At 46.8% G+C, this 12,327-nt stretch overlaps 1 protein-coding gene across 1 annotated transcript in view; it reads right to left on the reverse strand.

Moving 5' to 3' along the window:
* The window catches only part of LOC149326766 (lysosomal acid lipase/cholesteryl ester hydrolase-like), a 139,986-nt gene that overhangs the window by 30,893 nt on the left and 96,766 nt on the right, over positions 1 to 12,327 (reverse strand). The window contains exons 4-5 of the mRNA XM_089564669.1: positions 11,034 to 11,184; positions 3,390 to 3,482 (exon numbers count right to left, since the gene is read on the reverse strand). Coding sequence (XP_089420795.1) covers positions 3,390 to 3,482; positions 11,034 to 11,184 — 244 coding nt within the window. The remainder of the gene's footprint in view (positions 1 to 3,389; positions 3,483 to 11,033; positions 11,185 to 12,327) is intronic.

Raw genomic sequence — 12,327 nt, forward strand, 5'->3', positions numbered from 1 at the left:
TTCTATTCTGCTTCTATTCTTTGAATTGAACACCTTTTCTGCAGCATACAGAAGAACTGAAGTATCACTGCTTCTATTCTTCTATTCTGTTTCTATTCTTTGAAATGAACATCTTTTCTGCAGAATACAAAAGAACTGAAGTATCCCTGCTTCTATTCTGCTTATATTCTTTGGCCGTGTGCCGTTGCGCTGAAAATCTATGAGTTTAAATACTGAAACTGGCCTAGAACAAACAACAAGAGCCAGTGTAGGACAACGAAGACATCGTATTCCAGTACATTGTCAAAAGAATAAAAAGCCAAGCTTTTCACTCTGTATTTCACTGCTTCCGGCTGTGGAGAGTGCTATTAACGAGTCATTACTCATTGAGAAATTCTTTTTAATGCACTGCCCTTACAAAAATGACTTTTGAGCTTCAGTTGACGCCTTGTTGAGCTCCTGTTGAATCAACTGGAAACCAACATGAACTCAATGTATGTTGAGCCTACTCAACACCTGCTACACGGAATTTTTGTTGAGCGTAGTCAAGAGATTTACTGTTGAGCAATTTCTGTTGAATTTAGGTTGAACCATCTCAAGGCAGCCGTTTCTAAGCCTAACTAACTGAAATCATTTCGACATGCATCGTGTAAACAGAACCTGATCACATTACACATATTAAGAACGCATGCAGCACCCGTTAAAACTCTCATAAACCGCTCAAAGTCATTTTCTCGCATAGAAAAAAGTGCAATATGCTCATTCAGGCATACCTACTTTGGAGGGTTCGTATGTGCCCTCATAAAAGGGCGCTTAATTAATGCTTTATTTAAGTTGTTTATGAATGAATCAAGGTCGTCAAATAATAGACCGTTGCATATGAACTTGATTACTTCTACTACATATGAAATAAATAAATATTAATAGTAATAACTGACATAACTTTGCTAATCGGCAGGCCACAACCTGCGCATGTCCGGACACCCCTGAGTAGGACTATATAAGGGCGAAGCCGAGGTTGTACTTAAGATCGTAAGATGAACTCTGTCAGTTCTTCCTGCAGCCTCGTGTGCAGTACTGTCCCATGCTCTTTATCTGATGGATGTGTAGAGCTAGGGTGTATGTATGTATGTAGGGTGTTGTGCATATGTATGGAGCACTACGTCACAGGGGATGACGGCTTCATGTTAACGAGAAATTGCAGCAATAAATATGAATATACCGCCGAAAATTGCATTGGTAGTCGGTCCATCTGGCGCAATACGAATGTATTCCCAGGATTTTATTCTTTTTTACCCCAGCCAAGATTCAGAATGGCGTGTTGATTCACTCCCGTAATTCTAACATGAATTCAACGTGAACGCAAAGCAGAAATTTCATTGAGAATGCTCAACTCTAGCACAGTGGCCACTTTTCCAATGAGTTTCAACTCGGCCTCAATAATTCACCAACACAAGCCCATCCTGATCACAACAAAAATTCAACATGGCGTGTTGAGTCTGCTCATGAGAACTTCAACACTGTCTCAAGAAGCATTTTTGTAAGGGTGTTCATTCTTGTCGAACCTTCTTGGTTTCATAGTTTGGTTTGCGATGGGTGGATTCTGCACCCAGGTTGTGGTTGTGCCTATTAATAGGACCCTTCTCGGCTGAATGAACAAGTTCGCTTAATCAGCGCCCCTCTTGTCCGTAAGTGCGTCTCTCCGTCGTCCACACTTTTTTCCCGCTGCTTGCTACAAGTTCAACATCGACCCACTAGCCCGAGCAAGAATTTTATATTTGCCGTTTACCCCGCATTTCTGCCGCAGTCATACCTCCTTGACGCAGCGGCGTGAGTTAATTCAATTCATCGTACTCTACGTCTTCTTCTAGCGTCACCTCAAATCTTCCCCATATTGGCACCGGTGGTGGCGGTGAACTCTTTCATTTCTCCCAAAAACGGGGGACCAGTCCAAGAACCGGTTGCGCTGGCTTAGAGGAGGTCAGCGGGGATCACTTGGGATGTCGCGGCCTCCACCGCGCACTGGATAAGCCGGCGTTGGTCTGCCGGCTCGGAAGTACGCAGGAGACACTCCCATGTCTCTGGGGTGTTTGAGTTTGTGTTGTAATGTGTACAAGTCCACACCATGTGTATGAGAGTGGCCGGAGTTGAGCGGTGTTTGCACATGGGGTCTATCTGTTTTTAGTTTGCGCCATTGGACGGCCTCGCGTCTTGTTAGATCACGGTGTGCGGAAGGATAGAGACATCTTTCGAGCCGGTAGTGCTGTAGTATGTCCGTGTAAGTGGTGAGTCGAGAAGCGCGTGAGATATTAGTGTCAGAGGAAGCAGGGAGGCCGATCATACACTCTGCTCGGCAGTTGAGATCTCGGGCGAGAGTGTGCGCCTGGGCGTTTCCGCTGAGCGACTCGTGGGCTGGAGCTCTGCGATCTGCACTGTGGTGTCTTTGGTGTACGGCTTTTTGTAGTAATACAGAACAGAAATGCAGCTTCGGTGAATGTGTTGTTGCTCGCGCTACCCGCATATTCACGAAAACTAAGCCAGGCTAAGCAAAATAAATGTTCACAATTGGGCGCCTAGAAATATTAACACTTCTATGCGCTATTTTCGCGCGTCCAACAACGCAAATGAAACGAATGTGACCTGGAAGTGGCCGTACAGACTATAGAAGGGTATAGACAGGACAGGGGTCTCCAATGACAATCCCGCTTTTTGACTGGGCACACAACAAGCTTCTTCAAATAAATTGCTTCAGCAACAAACTGAGCTTTACCTGCGCAGCTCTAAAAGAGCATTGTCGCTCTTACCGCCTTGAGTTTTGAGGAGGTACGCAAGGTAATTTTTGTGCACTACGCGGGCTGCAAGGAGTTTCGCGTGCCCTCTGCGCCTACCATACTGCGCATGCGCGGCAGCCGCGTGAAGTCACGAGAGGCGCATCTGCGTCGCCCTCGCCACCGCCGGCACGCGTGCTTCGCTCCGACGCTCCGCCAGTCGGCGCATTCCAGAGGCGTGACGTCACAGTCTCGGCAGACTCGCCGGAGCCGCGTGCGCTCGCCGCTGTGTTTACGACTGCCGCGCGCTACTAGCGCTACTGCGCATGCGCGAGGAGGGCGCACCGTGCGTATATAATGCGCGGGACATGCGGTTTTCAGTGCGCTCTACACGGACGTTAAAGAGAGTCGGGCCGCTGCCAGTCGGCGGAGAAGACTACCTCAATTCCTCAGACCCCGAGGCTGTCGCTTGGCAGTTAGCCGCTCACGCTACGTGCAACCTCGCATAGCAGAGCTAAGCCAGAGCCAATTTTTTTTCCTTCTGGCGAAGGGCGCAAACTAGGAGCTCAGGCTGTACTGAGGATCCCGGTAATACGCGCGAAAAATAAAAGATTAATGCCACACTAAGCAAGTATTACTCACATCCAAAGGGTCGGCCACAGCCATGAGCTCAGGCACCGGAAACTTCGCGTGTGTTAAGTTTGCGACCGGAGCGTAAGCCAATAAAATATCCACCTGCAAGAAAGAATATTCAAGTTTACGTAGCATAAGGTTTTTCGCGCGAAAAAAAAACAGTGTGCTTCAAACGAGTCGGCGTTTATAATTAAGAGCGAATATTTGCTCTTACGGGGACTACGATTGTTCAAGCAAACAGACTGCGGCCAAGCCTAACACTGTCATTTGGCAGTAGCGACGAGCGCGTTTGGAACCCCCTAATCTACTTTATTTGCTTAGTTATTTGCATATACTGTATCTGTCCAACCTGGACCAATATAGGAGTGGACACAACATCAAACTTGTGGCATACGCAGACCAGCAGGAACAAGATGCAGTCAATACAGTAGAATCAGTAAAGCAGTGTTAACAAAGTACAGTGATAAAATACAGGTGAAAATTGCAGGAAGTTTAAGATTCCCTCTATATACTTTACTGCTTTATATGTTTAGCAAGACGGACGGAAATTGTTCCCGAGATTGTGCATTTACAACTTCGTTTGGCAGCCCATTCCATTCGGACGCTGTCACAGAGAAGAAAGGAATATTTGAAACAGTCCTTGTGAAATTTCTCTATTAGGACATATGTCTACTGTGTTTATTACGGCTTTTTCGGGTTCTTGTTTCGTTTATGTATGACTCTTTTCTCACATGCACTAAACTATTAATGACACAATAAAAAAGATTGTCTTTTTTTCTTTTCGCCTCTGAGAAAGGAACGGCAAATCAGCTTTGGCATAAAGGGGTGCCTTCCTAGCAGGTTAGTGGAAGAGAACATCGATTATACGCGTTAGTTTCAGTTGCTTATCGCTGCTGTCAGGTGCCTTTTTTATTTGAAGTGTTTTTTTTTGCAAACTTCTGCGGTTCATCGAGCCATTGTTTGAGTGTATGGTGATACAAGTTCAGGAATAACTGGCAACGAGGCTACAAAAATAAAAGAGGATTCGAGAGCAGATCTTGCAAAGCTAAGAGATGGAACAGAAGCTGAAATCAGGCTATTTCCAATGTCGATGGAGAGGGAAATTCGAAGCGAAATTCGGGAACTCAGGAGCGAAATGTAAGGTTTACTTCATAGCCTTGAGTTCGCACATGACCCCATCAAGGAGTTTGTGGAAAAGCTAAATGTTGAAATCACTAAGAAAGGAACCTTGTTACTGAAAGTGAGAGGCTGCGCGCAAAACATACAGGTCTAGAAAGTAAGGTGCTTGACTTCGACAGGCGACTGACTCTGTCTGAGCAATACTCAAGAAGGGCCAGACTTGAAATTCAAGGAGTCATCAAAAACACCGCCGAGTCTGTGATTGAAATAGTCTCAAAAAGTGCCAAACAATTAGTGACAAAATTCAAGAAAGTAACATCAATGTCGGCTATCGGATATCGAGACGGAAGGCAGATAAGTTGAACATGCTTGTTGAGGTGTTCCCCACAATTTCGTGGGGAACACCTAGAACGAGTAAACTCTCACAAATTTCTGGGGGTTATTTTTCAAGAAAATCTGAGCTGGTCTTTGCACATAGAAAAAATACGAAAAGATATTTCCAGATCAATCGGAATTATCTTTAAAGTAAAGAACTTACTACCAATGTGGTTAAAAAAACAATTGTATTATAGTCTAGTTTTTTCTCGTTTGCAATATTGTATTCTTGTCTGGGGAACTACGACAAAAACAAACATGGAAAACCTGCTTATACTACAAAAACGAGCCATACGATTAATAGAAAACTCTCCATATAGAGCCCCCTCAGCCCCACTTTTCGAAAAACATCAGATATTAACTATCACGAATATCATGAACAAAAGAGTAGCTTTGAAAATATATGATCAAATAAAAATGGACCCGGCTGGGTTCTCGCAAACTTTCTTCTTTAGAGACCACGACCATAACCTTCGGCATATTACCTGTAGAAAAGAACTAGTGCGTACGAACTACGGTACACAAACGCTAAAGTATCGAATCGCTGATCTTCTAAATAAGTACCCGGGTATTATAGAAATCATTCACGACAGTCGTTCCATGAAAGCATTTAGCAAAAAGCTAACCCATTTCTTTTTGTGACATAGCAATGGCTTACTTTTTCTGCACATATCTGCCCTATAAAAAAAATAAAAAATCCATGTTCTATTAGAAAAGAAAACCTTACTTTGGCCGGCTTAGTTAAGCTCTTCATGCCTTTTGTTATGTTCAGGGACACCGATATTTGTATTTTATGTGCAATTCTGTGTAACAATGTTGACTGACGAATATACTTTTTGCAGCATTTCTTAATTGTGTGCCTTAAGCGAATATGTGCTGTTTTTTTGTTTCTTCTTTTTTTGTTTTCGTGTATAATGTTATATGCAATGTCTCTTTGGTGTTACGGTCTGTTTTCTTTGGTTAAACCTGCCCACTGCTCAGTTGTAGAGTGTAAAGGGGGCGGACGCTTCGTCAGGCAACTTTTGATTGCCTTTTTGTTCGCCTCCTCGGCAACCAAGTGTTGTTGAAATAAATCTGAATCTGAATCTGAATCTGAGTTCCGGTCTCGAAGCAAGAGTTATTTCGACGGTTCAAGGAGACTGCACAATGGCTGTGCGATGAATTAGCCGTTGAACTGGGAGGTGTGCGGGTGAGTTCGTCAGTGGAGCGGCAAGTGCTGTGCGCGCCTTCGCCGCCGGTGGGTTTCAAGACACCGTAAGAAATGAAGTAAACGTCGGCGTAGCTCAACCGACTGTGAGCAAGTGTTTGCGGTGGGTTGCGGAGACCACTGTCAAAGTTAAGTCGCAGAAGGTGCGCGCTTTCCGGCGAGACCCCCAAGACAAGGCAGCGGCGCATAAACTTTCGCCACCGCAGTATCCCCGGCGGCGTCATCCGAGCACCATCCGAACGGAACGGCAACAACACCAACACGAGCATCGAGTGTTCAGCCCGAAGCGGGCGGCATCAGTTCGTTACGAGGCGGCATGAGTGATTGTTGCCACAGTGACCGGGCGTGCCGGCTGCACTGAGATTGCAAGCTCCCAGCAGCTGCACCGGTCTGCTTCCGTATGTCGGCAGTTACTGCAGTGTGATTATTCATGGTCGCCGGGTATTTTCAGAACAAAAATAAATAGAATCACGCATCGCCCTTGGAGCACATTTGCTATCGATAGCAGGCTAGGCGAGTTCACACTGGCGAGTCGCGGAGGTCGCGCGACAGGCTTAAATCGATTTGTTACGCTCCCTCCCCGCTTTACATGTGCTTCGGAAACCGTAACTGATTCACCAAAATGTGTCGCGCGACGTTTGCGACTCGCCAGTGCGAACTTGCCTTCGTCGGTTTCCGAGCCGAGTGCTCCTTGCAAATTGATTTCGGCAGATGCGTAGCAATCACTGCCTTCAAACAGATTTTTCCGCGCACTTAAGACGTCCGCACAGTACCTTGATTCTACATAATGTGTAAAAGAAAAAGACAGCCATCGAATCAGCTGATTTTTTCCTGGCTGCGGTGTTCACGATGGATGAATATGTGGGTGGATGGATAAGGCTGAATCCTTTGAATCGGGCGGCAGCTTACGCCATCTAGCCGACACTTTTCCAGCGTCAGCGTAGCCTCGCGGCAGCAAAAGTGACTGAAGAGCAAACTTAATTGCAAAACTGAGGACGCTTCTTGTTTTGCTTCATGTTGTTCAGTTTGAAACACAGTTTGTTAGCAAAATGAAACATTGTTCATTTTATTAACGGCGTGTTTATCGTGCAAATAAATGCTTCCGGGGTGGAACCCTGCTACTAGCCACCGCAACCTCGCTTCTAATTGGTTGATTCCGCGGTCAGCGTCTCGCGGTGTCGTCATTTTGACATCACGGTCTCAAAACTGAGGCAAAAAATTTGCGGGGGCTTAGCTTTGATTAAGCCTGGTGGGTTGTGAAAGCAGGTGTATGGATGGATGGATGGATGGATGGATGGATGGATGGATGGATGGATGGATGGATGGATGGATGGATGGATGGATGGATGGATGGATGGATGGATGGATGGATGGATGGATGGATGGACGGACGGATGGATGGGTGGGTGGGCTGGTGGGCGGGTGGGTGGGTGGATGGATGGATGGACGGATGGACGGACGGATGGATGGATGGATGGATGGATGGATGGATGGATGGACGGACGGATGGACGGGTGGGCGGGTGGATGGATGGATGGATGGACGGATGGATGGATGGATGGATGGATGGATGGATGGATGGATGGATGGATGGGTGGGTGGGTGGATGGACGGATGGACGGATGGACGGATGGATGGACGGATGGACGGATGGATAGGAGCGCCCCCTTTGAAACGGGGTGGTGAATATTGCCACCCCATGCTCAGCTTTTCTTTCTTTATTATTTTTTTGTTTACTGTATTGGCAATTCTCATTAAGAATCGTCATCATCTTTACCTACGGTTTCCTACAATTCTAACCTTATGCCACATCTCTGCTTTTCAGCCACCAATCCTCCAATCGCTTTTTGATAACTTCCACTGCTGATTTATTTATATGACCATTGTTATCTTTAAACCCTAGGGCCTCAGGAAGAGTGACTGTGCCTGCATCGACATCCAGATTGATACCATCACATTTGACTATGAGGTGTTCAATTGTTTCCACAGATCTACCACACACTGCACATGTGTCATCTTCTTCGCTAAATTTCTTTTTGTAGCTGCGCGTTCTAAGACACCCTTACTATAGTAGGGCACTTCCTCTTGAGTTACCATAGAAAAATTCTTTCCTGATCTGCCTTTTCCAGTATCGATATAGTTCTACACTATGTTTCTTTTCCATTGAATTTATGCTGCATACGCAGCGCCTCTAGTGGGAAGAGCGCGGCGCGCCGTGGCAAGCGGCCGCCGTTAAGCGAGGAGCCGAGTTGGTAGCCCGCCTCTCGCTCCTGGTATGACGTCACGCTGTGACGTCACTAGGCCAGGTATGACGTCAAGGGTCATTCTAAAGGTCAAACGTGCCGAGTGGCCGCCGCTACGCGAAAGGCCGTTCTTGGGAGTAGTATTGGTTTTGCAACAAAAATTGAGAGCGACTCGTAATCCCCGCCACGGAGTGCGGTTCGGGCCACCACCCTCGCTCTCAGACTGTGCATCTTGGCCTCCCTCACCTTTGTGCTCATCTCGTCGTCCCTCCTTCACCCTCGTGCTCATAAATTTTCATGCGCCCATCTTACTTCACCCTCAAATCACCGAGTAAAATCCTCATGAGGTGAGGACGCCCTCATTAGAGCTAACCCTCGTGAGGATGCCCACCTGCGGTCGCAACCTGAGCAATTCGCTAAAATTCAATGATTAACTTTTATTTACTGCAGTTAGCATGCAGTTTTGTATTGAAAACCTAGAGACAGTGACATTAAAGACTTCGTAACGCGCTTGTGCCCTGCGATAAAAGACGTTAGAGCGCAAGCTTGGGCGAGTTGGTGCGACATTTTTCCGAAAAACAACGTGAACTTGGACGAGGACAGAAGAAAGACACATGGACGGGCGCTGTGATAAGCTTGTCTAAATTTTCGACTCTATGCGACTAATTGCGCATGCATGCAAAATCACGCCGCTCGGCATGAATCTCCTCCCTGTCTTTATTTGATTTTTGATTTATTCGGATTTAACGTCCTAAAGCGACTCAGGCTATGAGGGACGCCGTAGTGAAGGGCTCCGGAAATTTCACCCACCTGGGGTTCTTTAACGTGCTCTGATATCGCACAGAATACGGGCCTCTAAAATTTTGCCTCCATCGAAATTCTGCCGCCGCGGCCGGGATCGAACCCGCGTCTTTGGGGTCAGCAGCCGAGCGCCGTAACCCCTGAGCCACCGCGGCGGGTTGCTCCTCCCTGATATGACGCAGCTGTTGCGTATGGCGCTTCGACTGGCAAGAGTGTGGAGTTGGAGGCGACGGTTATAAATTTTCATTCTTGTCCAGCAGTGCGGTACTCTTGCGCTTGACCGCATGAGAAGTCGAGAGCGGCACCACGCCCTAGCATCCGCTCGAGTAGCCGTCGCTTAAAGAAACAGCGCTGGACCCACACCACTGGCCAGGAATGAAAAGTCATCACCGTGGACTGCAACTCCACATTGAAGTCAGGCGAAAAGCAACCTGTAACAGCGGCGTCACATCAGGGAGAAGCTTCATGGTGAGTTCCGTGGTCTGGCATGCGTAATTAAATTATTTGGGCTCAAATTATTGACCTGCATATCTAGGCCCCAGGCGCGTTTGAAAGTGTAAAAATTTAGAATAGCCTTTGACTTTTACTGCCTGTAAGTTTTCAGTGCACATGCATGTTATGCACGCTAACTGCAGTAGACAAAAAGTTTTGTTTATTTACTCAAGTCACCATGACAATTTTTCTCATATTATTTGTCCGCCTTGTCGCGTAACCCATTTACAACAATGACTTTTATGTACTGGTCTTGGTATTGACTTAAGATACCATTAAAGACTAATTTTGAACTCCCTCTATATCCAAAATGAGCGAATCAAGTTGCAATTGATTTTCCTTGAACATGGCGGTACAACATCCAGCTTCGTGAAAATGATATGTTGTCAGTACCTTACTTTACTACCCTCAGTGGAATATTTCTGAGCCCGAAATAATCGTTTACAACAACCACAACGTGCCTGCTTTGTTCCAGTTTTCGTTCCTACTTAAATGAATGAATGACTGTTATAGCAAAACCGCCTTCCCATCCCTTCAAAAGCCTTCACGAGCATGCGGAAACCTGCAGCTCGGACCACATAGCCAGTCATGCCAGTGTACTCTGCAACAGTGTGGTCGGTCTGCATGCCGTTGAAAAAAGCACATTGAAAAAAGCAAAAAAGCCAGCGGAGCACTGTGCATAACGTGAGCACTATACTTTGTAGATTACGCCGCGTCTGTAGTAGGGTGCAAGGGAAGAATGCAGCGGCAGATACCTCCCAACGGAGGTCCTCGCGACAACGACATCGACCGGTTGTCATGACGTCGCGGTTAATACCGCTTCACGGAGACACTTGACCGTCACTTGCGACTTCACGCTAGAGGATTAACTGCGACCTCATGAGAACCGGCCCACGCTATATGCCGGAGGGTCTCCGTTGAGTTACAGCCCCCGTCAAAAGTATACAGCCCAAGGGGTCTGCTTACAGGGCCTGCAGACTGCCCAGTTATGCATCCTAAGCGACCGTAATCTCTCAAACCATAAATGGCCTCGAGTCTGCAATCCTGCCAAGCTTTGGACTGCTAGCTGCGCTAAGGAGTAGCAAAACCGTGATCTGAGCTAGTTGGTACATCTTCACAACTTCACCAGCGCTGAGACGAGGAACAAAGACAGAGCTTGTCCCTGTCCTTCCTTCTCTGTCTTTGTTCCTCGTCGCAGCGCTGGTGAAGTTGTGCTGCGCTAAGGAGTCGCGTTAAAAAGTTTAGAAGCAAACCTCTTGGGCTGTATACTTTTGACGGGGACTGTACATCCGCCGCTGCGTTCTTGAGTTGTATACGAGTATAATGCACTAGAATGGCGATGCCACCAAAGCGCTCAGTACAAAAGAGAACAATGCTGGATCCAAAGAGCACTCATCGTTTTCGTAAGGAACGCACCTTGTCGTTGTACTCGGGCCTCGTGGAGAGGAGGACAAGGCTAGAGGTGAATCCCTGCGAGTAGACCAGCAGGGGAAGCTTGTCCACACCGGTGGCGTTACGGACCAGGTCGATGACCGCAGCTACATCAAAGCGGCCAATCTCATGGAAGCTGCCCCAAGGAAATAGTAGAGTAAATACATTGAATGAAGGAGGCGTATGTGTTGCAGGTATTTATACAGACAGAAACACAGACGGCCTGAAAGACCCAGACGTTGCCTTGAGGCTGCAAGGCCAAGCCTCGTACCCTGCCCGGAACTTAGTGAAAACGTGAGAAAAAGGGCCAGAATTGGTAAAGCAGAGGAGCACAGAAGGTAAACCATTCTAATAGCTCTAGGGTCCGTTAAAAGGAGGTCTTGCTCGACTATTCGTTGTTGTCTGCCAAGTGCGAACGCAGCCAGGTGCTCCCGAAAGAATGGAGGTAAGGGGGGTAGGAATACAGAGCGGGATCATTGTTATTCCGTAAGATGTCAATGCTACCCGCTAGTCTGTTCGTTGTTAGTAGTGGAGTCTCGGACTGCAAGAAATAGCGAGCAAAGCCAGCGGGAGATGACAGCTAACTTCAGTGCTGAGCCTCTAGTGTAGTCTAACGACGGCCCCTGCTTGTGCAGACAAGCCACGCCAATGCCTTCACGACATTTAACTTTCAGTTTCTTTGGTCAGCAAGGTTGCGCACTATAGCTCCGTACCGATTGAGGGTTCCTAATCCAGGAAAGCTAACTGTATCAACATTTCTCTCCTAACTAAATGTCACAGAAATGAGTCATTTCGAAAGAGTTATAACCCTACTTCCTTTGTGCCATCTGGATTATATCTTTCATTGTGTGTTTCTATATTCTTAGTGGCGTTTCCTCGTGGCATTCCTTGGTATGCTTAAAAAATTAACTCGTGCGTGCAAATAATTTCAGAGGTGTTATTATTTTAGGGAACATCAGTGAATGACCTTAGCAATGAAACGGCCCGAAAAAACGAGGCAGGAAGATAAGTGAGAGGCACTGCGTTTGCCACTGTGGCGCTGTAGGCACTGTGTGTCACTTCTTTTCCTGTCCCGTTTTGCCGCGCCGTTCCATTGCTATGATCATGAATCAACTGGCCCAACAATCTTTTCTTTGACTGACCTTTAGTTGTACGCTTTCTTGTGAATATGTAATTTGGCATAGCTGCTTCATAGAATTTTTAAGTGCTGGGGAAAGCGGCCTTACTCTTCCAATTACACTGTGCATGCAGCCTCCTTAAATAAAGTGCTGGGTTTAGG

This window comes from Amblyomma mixtum, chromosome 10, assembly GCF_055824585.1.
Source record: "Amblyomma mixtum isolate Tamu chromosome 10, ASM5582458v1, whole genome shotgun sequence".
In the NCBI taxonomy this organism is placed as follows: domain Eukaryota; kingdom Metazoa; phylum Arthropoda; class Arachnida; order Ixodida; family Ixodidae; genus Amblyomma; species Amblyomma mixtum.